The sequence below is a fragment of the Bos javanicus genome, chromosome 7, assembly GCF_032452875.1.
Source record: "Bos javanicus breed banteng chromosome 7, ARS-OSU_banteng_1.0, whole genome shotgun sequence".
NCBI classification, from domain to species: domain Eukaryota; kingdom Metazoa; phylum Chordata; class Mammalia; order Artiodactyla; family Bovidae; genus Bos; species Bos javanicus.
The window spans coordinates 59,129,738-59,148,201 of record NC_083874.1 but is presented as its reverse complement, the minus strand read 5'-3'; the positions used below and the strand labels follow the sequence as shown (position 1 = coordinate 59,148,201).

The 18,464-nt window shown below is 37.6% G+C and overlaps 2 protein-coding genes across 4 annotated transcripts in view; both read right to left on the bottom strand.

Moving 5' to 3' along the window:
• Positions 1-7,213, bottom strand: part of LOC133251450 (ovomucoid-like) — a 30,308-nt gene extending 23,095 nt beyond the window's left edge. Inside the window, exons 1-2 of one of the 2 annotated variants that reach the window (XM_061423934.1) lie at positions 7,135-7,213; positions 6,012-6,148 (exon numbers count right to left, since the gene is read on the bottom strand). The gene's annotated coding sequence lies outside the window, so the exon portion shown is untranslated. Of the gene's footprint in view, positions 1-6,011; positions 6,169-7,134 lie in introns of those variants that run through there. The other variant, XM_061423933.1, reaches the window with a different exon arrangement.
• Positions 7,214-14,508: 7,295 nt separating this feature from the next.
• Positions 14,509-18,079, bottom strand: SPINK14 (serine peptidase inhibitor Kazal type 14 (putative)). 2 transcript variants are annotated; one of them, XM_061423932.1, is made up of 5 exons: positions 17,646-18,079; positions 17,353-17,490; positions 16,347-16,378; positions 15,938-16,053; positions 14,509-14,926 (listed from the first exon to the last, which is right to left on the bottom strand). In XM_061423932.1, the coding sequence occupies exons 2-5, from the start codon at positions 17,417-17,419 to the stop codon at positions 14,881-14,883; spliced, it is 261 nt and encodes an 86-aa protein (XP_061279916.1). In that variant the 5' UTR covers positions 17,420-17,490; positions 17,646-18,079; the 3' UTR covers positions 14,509-14,880. The 2 variants fall into 2 exon arrangements, with proteins under 2 accessions (XP_061279916.1, XP_061279914.1); XM_061423930.1 differs by having other exon boundaries at positions 14,512-14,926; positions 16,347-16,381; positions 17,646-18,077.
• Positions 18,080-18,464: the final 385 nt, after the last annotated feature.

Genomic DNA, 18,464 nt, shown 5'->3' with positions numbered 1-18,464 from the left:
ATCCTTTAGAAGAAATGGAGTAGCCATCATGGTTAACAAAGGAGTCTGAAACGCAGTACTTGGATACAATCTCAAAAATGACAGAATGATCTCTGTTCGTTTCCAAGGCAAACCATTCAATATCACAGTAATCCAAATCTGTGACCCGACCAGTAATGCTGAAGGAACTGAAGTTGAACAGTTCTACGAAGACCTACAAGACCTTCTAGAACTAACACCCGCCAAAAATGTCCTTTTCATTATAGGGGACTGGAATGTAAAAGTAGGAAGTCAAGAAACACCTGGAGTAACAGGAAAATTTGGCCTCAGAGTACAGAATGAAGCAGGGCAAAGGCTAATAGAGTTTTGCAAAGAGAACACACTGGTCATAGCAAACACGCTCTTCCAATAACACAAGAAAAGACTCTACACATGGACATCACCAGATGGTCAATACCAGAATCAGATTGTTTGTATTCTTTGCAGCCAAAGATGGACAAGATCTATACAGTCAGCAAAAATAAGACTGGGAGCTGACTGTGGATCAAATCATGAATTCCTTATGAAAATTTAGACTTAAGTTGAAGAAAGTAAGGAAATCACTAGACCATTCAGGTATGACCTAAATCAAATCCCTTACAATTATACAGTGGAAGTGAGAAATAGATTCAAGGGATTAAATCTGATAGAGTGCCTGAAGAACTATGGGCTGAGATCTGTGACACTGTACAGAAGACAGGGATCAAGACCATCTACAAGAAAAAGAAATGCAAAAAAATCAAAATGGCTGTCTGAGGAGGCCTTACAAACAGCTATGAAATGAAGAGAAGTGAAAGGCGAAGGAGAAAAGGAAAGATATATCCATTTGAATGCAGAGTTCCAAAGAATAGCAAGGAGAGATAAGAAAGCCTTCCTAAGTGACCAGTGCAAAGAAATAGAGGAAAACAATAGAATGGGAAAGACTAGAGATCTCTTGAAGAAAATTAGAGATACCAAAGGAACATTTCGTGCAAAGATGGATACAATAGAGGACAGAAAGGGCGTGGACCTAACAGAAGCAGAAGATAATTGAGAAGAGGTGCAAGAATACACAGAAGATCTATACAAAAAAGTTCTTCACGACTCAAATAGTCATGATGGTATGATCACTCACCTAAAGCCAGACATCCTAGAATGCAAAGTCACATGGGCCTTAGGAAGCATCACTACAAACAAAGCTAGTGGAGGTGATGGAATCCCAGTTGGGCTATTTCAAATCTTAAAAGATGATGCTGTGAAAGTGCTGTACTCAATATGCCAGCAAATTTGGAAAACTCAGCAGTGGCCACAGGACTGGAAAAGGTCAGTTTTCATTCCAGTCCCCAAAAAAGGCAATGCCAAAGAATGCTCAAACTATTGCACAATTGCAGTCATCTCCCACACTAGTAAAGTAATGCTCAAAATTCTCCAAGTCAGGCTTCAGCAGTACATGAACCGTGAACTTCCAGATGTTCAAGTTGGAATTAGAAAAGGCAGAGGAACCAGAGATCAAATTGCCCACATTTGTTGGATTATTGAAAAAGCAAGAGAGTTCCAGAAAAACATCTACTTCTGCTTTATTGACTATGCCAAAGCCTTTGACTGTGTGGATCACAATAAACTATGGAAAATTCTGAAAGAGATGGGAATACCAGACCACCTGACCTGCCTTTTGAGAAATCCATATGCAGATTACGAAGCAACAGTTAGAACTGGACATGGAACAACAGACTGGTTCCAAATAGGGAAAGGAATACATCAAGCCTGTATATTGTCATCCTGCATATTTCACTTATATGCAGAGTACATCATGAAAATGCTGGGCTGCATGAAACACAAATTGGAATCAAGATTTCTGGGAGAAATATCAATAACCTCAGATATGCAGATGACACCACCCTTATGGCAGAAAGTGAAGAAGAACTACAGAGCTTCTTGATGAAAGTAAAAGAGGAGAGTGAAGAAGTTGGCTTAAAGCTCACCATTCAGAAAACTAAGATCATGGCATCTGGTCCCATCACTTCATGGTAAATAAATGGGGAAACAGTGGAAATAGTAACAGACTTTATTTTCTTGGGCTCCAGAATCACTGCAGATGATGACTGCAGCCATGAAAGTAAAAGACAGTTGCTTCTTAGAAGAAAAGTTCTGACCAACCTAGACATCATATTAAAAAGCAGAGACATTACTTTGCCAACAAAGGTCCATCTAATCAAGGCTATTGTTTTTCCAGTAGTCATGTGTGGATGTGAGAGTTGGACTATAAAGAAAGGTGAGTGCTGAAGAATTGATGCTTTTGAACTGTGGTGTTGAAGAAGACTCTTAAGAATCCCTTGCACTGCAAGGAGATCCAACCAGTCCATCCTAACGGAGATCAGTCCTGAATATTCATTTGAAGGGTGATGTTGAAGCTGAAACTCCAGTACTTTGGCCACCTGATGAAAAGAATTTACTCATTTGAAAAGACCCGATACTGGGAAACTGAATGCAGGAGGAGAAGGGGATGACAGAGGATAAGATGGTTGGATGGCATCACCGACTCAATGGACATGAGTTTGGGTAAACTCCGGGATTTGGTGATGGACAGGGAGGCCTGGCGTGCTGCAGTCCATGGGGTCCCAAAGAGTCGGACATGACTGAGCGACTGAACTGGAGTGAACTGAGAATAGTAGTAGAAGTTAGAATGGCCATTGGTGGTCATATCATGTGTATCACTGTAGGGTATTTCAGAATTTCAGCTCTTGCTGGTTTTGAAAGAGAAACTGTGGCAGGTAGTCTTAACTTACAATGGGATAAAAGTAATTCATATCTTTCATCATCCCTTTGTAACTTTGAATTATTTTTTGTTATTATATAATTCCCCTTTCTCTGCAGTTGTCAAATTCCCACTCATCTTCTCAGTCTCTAGACCCCTTGCCTGTTACATACAGGCTAGTATCTCAAGGATGAAAGTCACATAGAATGCCAGAGTGATTTCAATATATTCCTCCGTTATGTAGGATTCTGGCTTCTTTGGTCATTTTCAGATAATATCAGAAATTATACATACACACATATGTGTGTATATTATATAATTTTATGTAATAATGATGCTAAAGCTGAAACTCCAGTACTTTGGCCACCTCATGCGAAGAGTTGACTCATTGGAAAAGACTCTGATGTTGGGAGGGATTGGGGGCAAGAGGAGAAGGGGACGACAGAAGATGAGATGGCTGGATGGCATCACTGACTTGATGGACATGAGTCTGAGTGAACTCCAGGAGTTGGTGATGGACAGGGAGGCCTGGCGTGCTGTGATTCATGGGGTCGCAGAGAGTCGGACATGACTGGACGACTGATCTGATCAGATAATATGTATTTTTAAGTCTAATTTTCAGAGAAAGAGTTTGTTTTGATAAAAACCAGTGTGTTAAAGCTGAATGCAAAGTTTTCTCTTTAGAGAAAGTGGAGGGTCTACTTAGATTTGCTCATTATACTGTTTTCAATATTTGTAAGTCTCTTTCTATTTTAGATTAAATTTATTTATTTTAATTAGAGGCTAATTGCTTTACAATATTGTATGGGTTGTAAATAACTTAATTTGTATCATTTTTTAAAGTTATGTTTCATATATGAATGATATGATATTTGTCATTCTCTGTCTGGCTTCACTTAGTATAATAATCTCTTGGTTTATCCATGTTGTTGCAAATGGCGTTATTTCATTCTTTTCTGCGACTAATATTCCATTATATATATAAACACCACATCTTCTATATCCATTCTGTCAGTGGTTATTTAGGTTGCCTCCATGTCTTGGCTGTTGTCAGCAGTGCTGCAGTAAACATTGGGGTACATATAGCTTTTCAAATTGTGGTTTTCTCCAGATATATTCCCAGGAGAGGGATTGTTCAATCATATGGTAGTTCTATGTTTAGTTTTTTAGGGACCCTCCATACTGTTCTCCATAGTGGTTGTACCAATTTATATTCCCACCAACAGTGTAGGAGCATTCCTTTTTCTCCACACCCTCTCCAGCATTTATTGTCTTTAGATTTTTTGATGATAGCCATTCTGACCAGTGTGAGGTGATACCTCATTGTAGTTTTGCTTTGCATTTCTCTGACAATTAGTGATATTGAGCATCTTTTTCATGCGCTTTTTGGCCTTCTGTATGTCTTCTTTGGAGAAATGTCTGTTTAGATCTTCTGCCTGTTTTTTGATTGGACTTATTTTTTTACATAGAGCTGCATGAGCTGTTTGTTTATTTTGGAGATTAATCCCTTGTTGGTTGCTTTGTTTGCAGACATTTTCTCTTATTCTGTGGGTTGTCTTTTCATTTTGTTTATGGTTTCCTTTGCTGTGCAGAAACTTTTAAGTTTAATTAGGCTCCATTTGTTTATTTTGTCTTTGTTTTCATTACACTAGGAGGTGGATCCAAAAAGATATTGCTGTGATTTATGTCAGAGTGTTCTGCCTATGTTTTCCTCTAAGAGTTTAAAAGTGTCTGACCTTATGTTTAGGTCTTTGATCCATTTTGAGTTTATTTTTCTGTATGGTATTAGAGAATGTTCTTAGTTTTCATTTTTGAAATGGAAGCCAGGAAGATGCTTAACACAAAAAAAGATTTCACATATGGAAGTGTATTTCAAATACACACAGTCACAAGAATATTATGGGTGCTTTTACATGATAGATTCCTGGGATCACACCATTAAAGTAGATTAGAATTTCCAGGAAAGGGTCACTAAATTACAGTGGATTAACAAACCTACTGCATAAACCTCGTGATCAAGGAACTTTAGAACATAGTATGTGTGTTTTTATCGGATTAAGTGTGGTATCGAAATAGATATTCTGTGAGACATCTGGTATTGGGAAGACAGTTATTAGCAAGATTAGTTATTGAGGTTGTTCAATGAATGTATACATAAATGAAACACAGACATATTGGTATCCTTCTATTCATCTACCCTGTCCTTAAGGTAGGCAGTTCAAAACAGTGTGACCAAAATGTTTCCAGTACTTCTAAAAATTCTACCATTAAGCTGTGCAGTATTTTTTTTTTTTCTTGCTTTAGGTGTAGATGGGCAAGAACTAATATTTGTTAGTGTCTGCATTAAATCTCTTTTTAAAAATTCAGTGTATACAATTAAATGCCTATTATATATTGGCCTAGGTGATAAAAACAGTAAGGATAGAGTGGTAGGCAAAGCAGATAAGATCATTTGCCTCAAGCAACTTGCACTCATTCCATAGATATTATTCCAAAAAATCTATTTGAACTCATATTGTTTATTTGGACACTGTCTCTACCCTAAAATGTATGTTTTTCCTCATAAGCACACTTTTTGTCCCCCCAGCTTTGGCTATTGGGATCTCTTTCATTTGGCAACAAGGTCTCTGACATAGCATCATTGTTTTGTTATCTGAGCACTTCCTTACTTTCTGGCACCACAAGATGCCCTAGGCTCAACTTGTTTATTCACTGCCCTGCTCCTAAAATCAGTCATTTCTCCAAGGACTTCTACTTCCTTTTATTAGAGAATATGATTAGAAACGAAAATCTAAGTGTTAGGTACGCTCTTTGTTATAGGAGTATCATTGTTTCTAGAGTCTTTCAGCTGACAGAGCAGAGAAATAGATGTGAATGTACTACATATTTCCAGTGGACAGAATCTGGATCCACTTTTCTAAAGTTCACTACTTGCAGAGGTACTGTTTCAACCACCTAGAACTGTAGTTAAGGCCAACAAATCTCTTTTTCTTACCCAACCCTAAGATCAATAAAACACAGCATATGAACAGAAGGCTTAAATAAGTGAGAGAAAGTGCAGGTAGAACGTCCCTTATGCACACATTAAAAGGAGCTGCTTACTCTTCCAGTGCTTTGGTAAGCCTACAAAAAGTGTTGCTACATTTAAAGAAAACATACTTTTGAATCTCAGTGTTTTCCTCAGGAAAATAGGGACTATTATTTCTGGAAAGAATACTATACACCAGGGCTACCTCCCTAGATTTCCCACATGACCTACCTTACACAAAGGAAGTAGAGAAGACAAAGATTAACAGCACTGGAGATTGATTATCTTGTTTGCCTTTTCTCCTTGGTCACATAGATCAGACTGCATTCTTTAATTTATGAGAAGTTTGATGGGGTAAAACAGATGGCCTAGGGCAAATAAGACACAAAGTCATTCTGTGTTCTACCTAAAGGTTTTAAAGTCATTCATGCGAGGTTGGAGACAGTTTGAGGACAATTTGGTCTAATACACCCAGAAATATGGGGAGGGGAAAAGGTAATGTGTGGCTACAGATTTTAAGATGAACAAGTTTTGTAAGCAAGTGGCCTAGAAAGGAGTGAGAAAATTAAAGCAAGAAAAGGAAGAGTTTGGGTAGTGATAATTAGATACAGGCATGATGCCTTGGAAGTTGTCTGTACTAGAAGCACATCAGACTGTTATTTGGCTTTTACATTTTAACCTTATTTTATCAGATAATTATATATTTAAATGAAGTTTTTAAAGTGTTTATAGATATGTACTCTATAATAATGTAAATCCTACATAGAATCATGCTGTTTCTATGATCAAAACTCTAGGAAATTGTCATATTTTTTGTGTCACCTTAGAGCAATTTTGTTTAGTTATAAGATTTATCCATTACTAGTCAAAATACAGTTGCTCAAACAAGTTAATAGATGCACATTTTCTGTCTTTTGTGCTTTTAAGTTTTTCCATCTAAAAATATAGTTGTATCTCTCTATTTCTTTCAAGTTCTCAATATGAAGAAGTTATTGCTGTCTTATTAAATTAATTCATAAGAATTCTGCAAAATGAAAACTTTGGAGTAAAAGGTGATTTACAAAATGTGGTAACATAAAACCTACCTTTTCAAGTTTAATACTATGTGGAACCAAGGAAGAGAGAGAGAAGATGAAAGAGCTTGTTTCAAGAGGTGAAGAGGGAACTCTTCACACCCAGCCTATTACTTCAATTTAGAAGTCTCTAAAACAATGCTGGCTTGAAAACAGTGGAGTAAATGATCATTAAGATAGCATCTCCAATACTCTGAAATCTGTGATGCTTAGGAAAGTGTTTTAGAAATTGAAGACAAAGAGTCAAATTTATGGGGTACAATAAAAGCATAAAAACTGACCATGTTATTCAGTGTAGGCAGGTAATTCCAATGATCTGGAAAATCAAAGAAGCCAAAACTGGACGTAGGCTAGTTATCATATTTCCTGTGTATAACTGGAAGAATGTGGGCCAACAAATGGATCCTATCCCTAAAGAAGTCAAAGACAGACAGGCTTAGAACATCTCATGTTGGAAGATATATGACATTATCTAAATTGCAAATCTGAATACATATCTGAAAATCAGATTCATTTATATTGTAGGCAGTATTTTGTCATTTCAACTAGGCACAAGGCTATACTTGCCTTAAAGCAAGTCATCTTTTCAGATGAAAGATAAATTTCCAAGTGCCATAAAGAAAAATTTTCAAGACCTTCTGGCTAAAAGTCCAAATAATTAACAAGACAGGAAACAGATACTTGTGTGTTTCAAATACCTCAATAGGAACATGCAAAGCAAGATAAATATAGAAAAGCATTGTCAAAAATCTCAAAGAAATATAAGGGAATCCAGAATTCAGATATTATTCTAGGGTAAAGCCAAGAGAAAAAGGGTCTTTAAGTGCAAAATAACTTAAGCTTTACTTGTATTTGTGAGCCCTTCTCGAGCAGTTTTCTAATGGATGGACTTGATTCAACCAAGTGACTAATGGAGAAGTTTGGTAAGGGGCTGATTATGAGCATTTAATGTATTTTAAAACATTTTATACTAAAAGGTTGACATAAAGTGAAAATTTTATGTAAAAACATTATGCTACATGCTATGACAAAAAAGATAATAAATTTCATAAAGAGGAGAAAGGAAAGAGAAGACTACAGTGAGTTCATTAGAAAAAAGTGAGAATAAATGGTAGCATGAAAACCTTGTAGATCAGATACTAATCAGTTAAATAAGAAATCAAGGAACAGAAAATTTTCTAAGAAAGTATAATATAAAGGTAGTTGTTAGAAGAAAAGATATATCTTAAACGTTAAAAGTATTTTAAAGCATAAAAGCAAAATAAATTATGAATAAAAAGATGAGTAGGAAATATAATAAAAATAATTTTAACCAAAATTTTACTGCATTTTGAGACTAGTATTAGTCATATTGATTTATGGAAATAGACTTAACTCAATAATTAAAAATTTTTAACAAAAATTTAATATGGCTTTCAAGTAAGATTCAACTATATGCTGCATCTAAGAGATACTTACATAACAAAGTGATTCATCATCTGAGAATAAAGAGAAAAGCAAAGATATATAGGAATTAAAAAAGTCCTTAGAAAGCATTGGCTGTATTGCCACTTATGACAAAGCAGAGTTAAAGCCAGATATCATTAAATGTTATAAGTAACTGAGAAAGCAGGTATGCTCAAGAGAAACAATGGAGAGGACAGGAAAAAAAGAATAGAAACTTAATAATGGGAACATATATGGCATCACTCTCAGTATATGACTAGTCAGGTGGACAAAGAATAATACTGTTTATGAAAATGAAAAAATGAATTAAACCTTCAATTTATAAAGCTAGAAAAAGAACAAAAACCCAATTCAACCTTTAATATTAGGAAGATAATAAGAAAAATAAAAACAGAATAGAAACACAGCAAATGTGGATAATATATGAAAATACAAGGGGGGAAGAACCACTGAAAGAGAAGAAATTAGTATAAATTATAAAGACCACATTACATACCACTTTTCAAATAAATTTGCATTTAAAGAAGTATATTCATCTTTTAGGAAAACAGATGAGTAAGGAAAAGCTTAAAGAGACCATTAAAAGATATAAACATTAATGAAAAATCCCATGGAAAAAAAAATAGTTGTTGTTCCATCATTAAGTTGTGTTCACCTCTTTGTGACCCCATGGACTGCAGCACACCAGGCTTCCCTGTCCTTCACTATCTCCCAGAGTTTCATTAAACTCATGTCAATTGAGCCGGTGAAATTACTCAGCTCAAATTGTTTCAAAAAAGAATTCTACTAAATTGAAAAAATCAGAAAAGCCCAATGATATAAAAATAGTTCCAGACAGAGAATAATGAAGGAAATCTTCCTATTTTTCTGAAACAACTATAACACTTAAGCTTAAACATAATACTAATATTACAGAACTAATGACTTTGGCATAGTAATCAAATATTTTATTAAATAAAATATTAGAATAATATATATTTTTTAAATGGCTGAGTGAAATTTATTTCTAGAATGTAAAGATAATTATTAAGAAAGTCACATAACACATAAATACTATGAATAGAGTAGTCTGTAAACAACAAGCATTTATTTTTCACAATTCTGGAGGCTGAGAAGTCAAAGATCAAGATAATTGCGCATTTGGTTTTGGTTGAAAGCATTTTTATTATAAACTTACATGGCAGAAGGGGCAAGCTAGCTCTCTGGAGTCTCTTTTATAAAGAAGCACTAATTCTAGTCATGAGGGCTCTGCCCTCTAATGCCCTAATCATCTTCTCAAATACCCTCCTCACTGTAACATCATCTTGAGAGTTAGAATTTCAAAGTATACCTTTTGGGGAGGACACAGACATTCAGTCCATAGCAGATGGCATTAATGGTTGTGTGTCCTGATATCCTGCTGGTTTAAGAGGGTGCCCAAGATTGTCTTTAGTTCTTCCCTGAAAGTGAAATTTGCTCAGTCGTATCCAACTCTTTGTGAACCCATGGACAATACAGTCCATGGAATTCTCCAGGCCAGAATACTGGAGTGGGTAGCCTTTCTCTTCTCCAAGGGATTTTCCCAAACCAAGGATTGGACCAAGGTCTCCCACATTGCAGGTGAATTCTTTACCAGCTGAGCCACCAGGGAAGCCCAAGAATACTTGAGAGGGTTGCCTATCCCTTCTCCAACAGATCTTCCCAACCTAGGAATTGAACCAGGGTCTCCTGCATTGCAGGTGGATTTTTTTTACCAACTGAGGTATCAGGGAGGCCCAGTTCTTCCCTGGAGCCTAATTAAATGAACGGTTACTTGCTTGTTATTATGGAAACTGGAGGAGAAACTTCAGTATCTAATATAACTATTGGGAAATGTTAAGTTGGGTGAACTTTGGTCATATTAGCAGTAAAACACATGGGCATACTTTTTTGGCTTTTTGAAGTTGTTTTCCCCGATGATAGTAAATATATAGTGTGAAAGTGTGTTAGTCGCTCAGTTGTGTCTGACTCTTTGTGACCACGTGGACTGTACCCTGCCAGGCTCTTCTGTCCATGGAATTTTCCAGGCAAGAATACTAGAGTGGGTTGCCCTGCCTTCTCCAGGGGATCTTCACAACCCAGGACAGAACCCCAAGTCTCCTACATTGCAAGTGGATTCTTTACCATCTGAGCCATCAGGGAAGCCCAGTAAATATATCTTCATTACTAAATAAAGGAAGGGGTGAAGAAAGAAACTATCGCTAAGAAACAACCGAGTTTAGTATTTGGTATGTTATTTTCTATTAAGACTTGACCTTTATTTCTTAATGACACAGATTTCATAAACTGATTTAAATGGTTTTAATTAAATAATTGATTAATTTTATTTTTTTTTAACTGAGGTAGAGTTGATTTTCAATGCCGCTTTAATTTGTCGTTTACTACATGGGGCTTCCCTGGTAGCTCAGTTGGTAAAGAATCTACCTGCAATGCAGGAGACCAGGTTTCGATCCCTGGATCAGGAAGATCCCCGCCAGGAGGAAATGGCCACCCACTTCAGTATTCCTGCCTGGGAAATTCCTTGGACAGAGGAGCCTGGTAGGCTACAGTCCATGGGGTTGCAAGAGTTGTAAACAACTTAGCAACTAAACCACCACCACGTGGTTTTACAATTATACAAATGATAAATGCCACAATAAATATAATCAAAACAGAAAAATAATAAAAAGTGTTCATAAGGATGTGGTGAAACTGTAACGTCATGCATTGTTGGTGGAACTATAAGAAGCCACTTTGGATAATGGGCCTCCCTGGTGGCTCAGCGGTAAAGAATCCACCTGCAATGCAGAAGACGCAGGAGATGTGGATTCAGTCCTTGGGTCAGGAAGATCCCCTGGAGAAGGGCACAGCAACCCACTCCAGTATTCTTGCCTGCAGAATCCCCTGGATAGAGGAGCCTGGTGGGCTACAGTCCATAGGGTTGCAAAGAGTCGGACATGACTGAAGCAACTGAGCACGCATGCACACACTTTAGATAACAGGTTCTTACAAAGTGGTTCTTAAAAATACAGCATACACCTAACATATGAATCATCCATTCCATTCCTGCTATTCACTCAAGAGAAAAAGAAACAGAAAAACATTTGTCCACAAAAATACTTGTACCTAGGCAGTTCCTCTTTCAGTATCCTATCATTTTGCCTTTTCATACTGTTCATGGGGTTCTAAAGGCAAGAATACTGAAGTGGTTTGCCATTCCCTTCTCCAGTGGACCACATTCTGTCAGACCTCTCCACCATGACCCGCCAGTCTTGGGTGGCCCCATAGAGCATGGCTTAGTTTCATTGAGTTAGACAAGGCTGTGGTCCCTGTGATTAGATTGACTAGTTTTCTGTGATTATGGTTTCAGTGTGTCTGCCCTCTGATGCCCTCTCACAACACTTGCTGTCTTACTTGGGTTTCTCTGACCTTGGACGTAGGGTATTTCTTCAAGGCTGCTCCAGCAAAGCGCAGCCGCTGCTCCTTACCTTGGATGAGGGGTATCTCCTCACTGCCACCCCTCCTGATCTTGAATGTGGAGTGGCTCCTCTTGGCCCTCCTGTGCCCATGCAGCCACATGGACATCACCAGATGGTCAACACCAAAATCAGATTGATTATATTCTTTGCAGCCAAAGATGGAGAAGCTCTATACAGTCAGCAAAAACAAGACCAGGACCTGACTGTGGCTCAGATCATGAACTCCTTATTGCCATATTCAGACTTAAATTGAAGAAAGCGGGGAAAACCACTCGACCATTCAGGTATGACCTAAATCAAATCCCTTATGATTATACAGTGGAAGTGAGAAATAGATTTAAGGCACTAGATCTAATAGAATGCCTGATGAACTATGGATGTAGGTTCGTGACATTGTACAGGAGACAGGGATCAAGACCATCCCCATGGAAAAGAAATGCAAAAAAGCAAAATGGCTGCCTGGGGAGGGCTTACAAATAGCTGTAAAAAGAAGGGAAGTGAAAAGCAAAGGAGAAAAGGAAAGATATAAGCATCTGAATGCAGAGTTCCAAAGAATAGCAAGAAGAGATAAGAAAGCCTTCCTCAGTGATCAGTGCAAAGAAATAGAGGAAAACAACAGAATGGGAAAGACTAGAGATCTCTTCAAGAAAATTAGAGATACCAAGGGAACATTTCATGCAAAGGTGGGTCAATAAAGGACAGAAATGGTATGGACCTAACAGAAGCAGAAGATATTAAGAAGACGTGGCAAGAATACACAGAAGAACTGTACAAAAAAGATCTTCATGATCAAGATAATCACGATGGTATGATCACTCACCTAGAGCCAGACATCCTGGAATGTGAAGTTAAGTGGGCCTTAGAAAGCATCACTATGAACAAAGCTAGAGGAGGTGATGGAATTTCAGTTGAGCTATTTCAAATCCTGAAAGATGATGCTGTGAAAGTGCTGCACTCAGTATGTCAGCCAATTTGGAAAACTCAGCAGTGGCCACAGGACTGGAAAAGGTCAGTTTTCATTCCAATCCCAAAGAAAGGCAATGCCAAAGAATGCTCAAACTACCACACAATTGCATTCATCTCACATGCTAGTAAAGTAATGCTCAAAATTCTCCAAGCCAGACTTCAGCAATATGTCAACCATGAACTTCCTGATGTCCAAGCTGGTTTTAGAAAAGGCAGAGGAACCAGAGATCAAATTGCCAACATCCTCTGGATCATGGAAAAAGCAAGAGAGTTCCAGAAAAACATTGATTTCTGTTTTATTGACTATGCCAAAGCCTTTGACTGTGTGGATCACAATAAACTGGAAAATTCTGAAAGAGATGGGAATACCAGAGCACCTGACCTCCCTCTTGAGAAACCTGTATGCAGGTCAGGAAGCAACAGTTAGAACTGGACATGGAACAACAGACTGGTTCCAAATAGGAAAAGAAGTACGTCAAAGCTGTATATTGTCACCCTGCCTATTTAACTTATATGCAGAGTACATCATGAGAAACACTGGACTAGAAGAAGCACAAGCTGAAATCAAGATTTCTGGGAGAAATATCAATAACCTCAGATGTGCAGATGACACCACCCTTATGGCAGAAAGTGAAGAAGAACTAAAAAGCCTCTTGATGAAAGTGAAAGAGGAGAGTGAAAAAGTTGGCTTAAACCTCAACATTCAGAGAACGAAGATCATGGCATCTGGTCCCATCACTTCATGGGAAATAGATGGGGAAACAGTGGAAACAGTGTCAGACTTTATTTTTGGGGGGCTCCAAAATCACTGCAGGTGGTGATTGCAGCCATGAAATTAAAAGACGCTTATTCCTTGGAAGGAAAGTTATGACCAACCTAGATAGCATGTTCAAAAGCAGAGACATTACTTTGCCAACAAAGGTCCATCTAGTCAAGGCTATGGTTTTTCCAGTAGTCGTGTATGGATGTGAGAGTTGGACTGTGAAGAAAGCTGAGCGTTGAAGAATTGATGCTTTTGAACTATTGTGCTGGAGAAGACTCTTGATAGTCCCTTGGACTGTAAGGAGATCCAACCAGTCCATTTCAAAGGAGATCAGTCCTGGGTGTTCTTTGGAAGGAATGATGCTAAAGCTGAAACTCCAGTACTTTGGCCACCTCATGCAAAGAGTTGACTCATTGGAAAAACTCTGATGCTGGGAGGGATTGGGGGCAGGAGGAGAAGGGGCTGACAGAGGATAAGATGGCTGGATGGCATCACCGACTCGATGGACATTAATTTGAGTGAACTCCGGGAGTTGGTGATGGACAGGGAGACCTGGAGTGCTGCAGTTCATGGGGTCGCAAAGAGTCGGACATGACTGAGCGACTGAACTGAATCTTGTTAATTTAAGATGTCTGTTGTGGGAGTGGGTCTGGTAAAAGCATATAAGACCTTGATAAGACTTGTGAGTAGGGGGCACTCTCTGACCCTCTTCTGATGTCTATGTCAGAATGTTTCTCTGTCCCTTTCGATACTTTAATAAAACTCTGCTACCCAAAAGCTCTTGAGTGAACAAGCTTGGTCCCTGGTTCCAAAGCTAAATCGTCTTCTTCAGAGATCATGAATCCAAACTGACATGGTTCACTGTAAGCTCTCAGTAGGCTTTTATGTAATTTACTGAATAAAAATTAAAGAACACATGTATCAATATACCATGTTTACTGAAGAATTATTTTATAAGCATCTGTAAAAAAAAAAGATTGTACAACTAAGTGAATGTATTTCTATATCCTAATGAGCAATATTCCCTTTATTATAAAGAAGAAAGATTTTTAAAAAGACTAAATCATTAACTTTTTTGAATGAAATATTTAATATTTTAAGTTGTATTAAGTTTTATGATATCAAACATATATTTAAGATATTTTTCAAACTGTCACTAAATAACCAAACATGGAGAATCAAAGTCCTAAAATTAAAAAATCTTTGAACTGGCAATAACTTTGAAATTCTATTTTCCATCTCATGTTCCATAAGAGGATATATCTGATCATCTGTGAATTTAAGGACCCAGTTGAGAGAAATCAAATTCTAATTGTAGAATTGACTGCAAAATTAGATCACATTAGAATTATAAGGGTGTATATCTTCATCAAAATTCAACAAACACCAAAATGAGCAACTTCAAAATTTTTACGAAGAAGCCTATAGAGAAAAGAAAGAGAAAGAAAAACAAATTAGCAAGAGAGTATTTTAAACTTCATGATAAGTGTATCAAGTGTTTCCTAATGAAAAGGAGTCTGAACTTGGGACAGGATGGAGTGGCTGTGCTCCTGTTCTGTAAGGAACTGGGCTGCATCTGGTTCCTGGCCCTGAGTTTCTGCTATTGTAGAAACTCCTGCATGCTGATTCTGGCTCGTACTTTGAATCTGCTGTACCCAAGAAAGTGGGGGATTAGGGAATGTGTTTGTGGTCCTTGAGAAGGAGACGACAAAGTTTGGTAGAAGTGTCATAGACTACCCTGCAGTCTGAGAAAGGTTTGAAAGGTTGTCTTGGGGGTTTAGGGGACCATCAGAAGAATCCCTTTCTAGAAGGAATGGTGCATGGTGATTAATTTCAGACTACAGCCATAGCGTCCTGTGCCAGTTAATAGTTGCTGACGCTGAAGATCTGGTCATGGCAATACCAATATTTACTGTGCAGCCTCAGGGCTTCTGAATTACCATACGTTAGTCTGCTGTTAGTAGACGGAGGAGCCTGGTAGGCTGCAGTCCATGGGGTCACGAAGAGTCGGACACGATTGAGCGACTTCACTTTCACTTTTCACTTTCATGCATTGGAGAAGGAAATGGCAACCCACTCCAGTGTTCTTGCCTGGAGAATCCCAGGGATGGGGCAGCCTGGTGGGCTGCCGTCTATGGGGTCACACAGAGTTGGACACGACTGAAGCGACTTAGCAGCAGCAGCAGTAGATAATAATTGATTTTCAGAAAATTCTGCATGGTTATGTAGAGAGCTCTAAAGCAGTACTCCTTTTTAGAAATTAGAACTTTAAGGAAAAGTACAGGTGTGTAAAGGACATCTTTTATGTATGGTTACGACAGTTATTTTGTACATATGCTGTGTTTAGGTTATTGGCACTATGAATTTTCCTATTCTGTTGAAATGACTTCCTGATTACTTTTGAAGAGGAAATATTTACTGTCATATTCTTACATCTTTTCACTGCAGAGAATACATATATTACGGTAAGTATGACCATTGGTTGCACAGACTGGCTCATGTTCTCCAGTACAAGTATGTGGTGAAAGCATGAATGACATACAGTTAGTCTGCAAAATATTAAACAAAAACATGAAACTTATCAAATAACACAGAGTAAGAAATGTTCAAGTCTAATATGAAATGCCACACATATAAATGGGATAAATATATTCTGTATATAAGTTTAAGAACAAACCTCAATAGAACCACTACCCACTTAAAATGTAAAATATTGTCAATATTTTTTATGTTTATTATACTTTACAAAAAGACCACACAATTTTGTTGTTAAAATTTACAACATTAAAAATGTTATTAATTTATCATTTTTAACTTCCTAAAGACTTAAGTGTTATCTTACCTTATCCATTTTTACTTTATATCGGAGGAAAGCTTCTGGGAAAAAAGAGATAAAAATGATACAGGATGAAAACAGGCATAATCTCTGGTAGTAAGTGACACATCTTAGTAGCAGAAACGAAAATTGCCTATACTAACAATGCAAATCTGACAGCAAAACACCAAGTTCAGAAAACAGAACAAAATCAAAAACCACTTTTTAATTCCCAGAGTAATCGCACAGTGTGAAAAGTAATGTCCTTTTTCTTTTTTTTGCCATGCCTTGAGGAATACAGAATCTTAGTTCTCCAACCAGTGACTGAACTCATCCCCTCGTGCAGTGGTATCATGGGAGTCCTAACCACTGGAACTGCCAGGGAATTTCCTGTATTATTTTTTAACTCTTCCCTTCACCTTGCTTTAGAGATACCATTGTCTTTTCATCTTTGTAGTTGAGATCCTCATCAAAGAAAACAATGCTTTCGAAGTAACTTAATTATGAAGAAATTAATCAGTACTTCATTCATCAGTTATTTGTTCTAAGGTAACCTTACTGTATAAATTCTGAAATTTATTTAGCCACCATAAGCTTTAAGGAAGGTAACACAGTGACAAGGTCAACAATGAGTTCCCTTCTTACAGAAGGCCTTGAAAAAGAGGAATCAGCTGGCAAACAGCAAATCCGATTGTCAAGAAATACCAGATCTAGAAGAAATCATTTCTCCTCACACTTTGCATATAACAACAATGGAATTGACCCCTGAAAGGAAGAATTTAAAGTTCTTGAGTTACAGGTGAACAAAAATATAAAACCTACTGTTCATTCAAACCCACTACTCTGTATTCACTTGTCTAATGTGGGAAATGAAGAAAAGCAGCCATTGCTGCAGTTTAAAATAAGACATTTGTCACATGTTCAGTTTCACTTTACCAGTTTAAGTTTTACAAACCCAATAAAATTGGTTTACAGCAGTTGTTTACTGAATTGTCTAGGGTCTGTTTAACTCAGGGCTGGAAAATTTACTCACCAGAGCAAAGAAGAAATGCAAAGAAAATGATGAAAATAGCTTTGATCCATGACGAGAAGAAAGACATTTTATCAAGTCAGTAGATGAAAACTTTATAATGGTTGATAACTCATAAACAGAGAAAAATCCTGATTTTTCCTGTAAATAGATAAACAGAATCTATAGTCCACACATATAATCTTCGGTAAAGGAACCATTCCAGTCCCCTAGATTACTAATTTAGGTGAACCATTTCCTTTTTTTCTTCTTCCAACCCTCAGATTCAAGACATAAACTGTAGGCTGCATATTTACCTGAGAAAAACATGGGACAAAGTCTTGTTTGCATGGAAAAGGGGCCGCTTACCTTCCTTCCCAGCTCTGGACGTCCGCTCATGAGGAACCTGGCTACACGTAGGGAGACATGCGCACTCGCAGCCGCCCTCCCAGCAGCACTGCTCACCAGGGCTAACGCCCGCGATTCCGCGCCTGAACTACCGGCACAGACGCATCACCGACAGTGAGGCCAGCAGCGTTTGAAACCATCTACTTCACCTTTTCTCCTCAAGTCTCTCCTTAGTCTCCCCAGCTAAGTTGTTCTTCTTGATACAGAAAGGAGCTCAGTGGGGAAAGACAGAAGCCTCAGGACAGATAAAACACAGAGATATTCTTTGCCTTCACAGGGGCTGTCAAGTAGTTCTTAAGAGATGCTTCACAAACACCCCTCAACAGATCTTCCCTCAGCAGGAGGCGTGGGGACAACTTGATCTGATGAATCCAGATATGGGGAAGAGAGGCAGTAAAAATATAAATATGTATATTATAGATTTTAAGATAGAGAGGATATGTGAAAGGTTTCTAAGCAGTTGAGCTGGAAAGGAACAAAAGGATTCAAGCAAGAAGAGTTTTGTGAACTATAATTACATATATACCTTTGACCCTTCATATCTTTCAATACCAGAATTGAATTATACTCAATTGGAAAATATTTTTTATTTTATTTATTTATTTTTTTTACTTTGAGATAATTGTAGATTTACAATTGTAAGAAATAATAAGAGAAATCCAGTTTGACCAGTTTCCCCTAATGGTTACATCATGTAAAACTATTACACAATTTTACCACTAGTACTT

Coding starts and splice junctions, on each gene's coding strand:
- SPINK14 (XM_061423930.1), bottom strand. CDS start 17,419: ATGTCTTTCTTCTCGTCATGGATCAAAGCTATTTTCATCATTTTCTTT. Junction 16,382..17,352: donor TGCATTTCTTCTTTGCTCTG/GTGAGTAAATTT, acceptor CTTTTTTCCCAG/AAGCTTTCCTCCGATATAAA. Junction 14,927..15,937: donor ATTCTCTGCAGTGAAAAGAT/GTAAGAATATGA, acceptor TTTTCTCTATAG/GCTTCTTCGTAAAAATTTTG.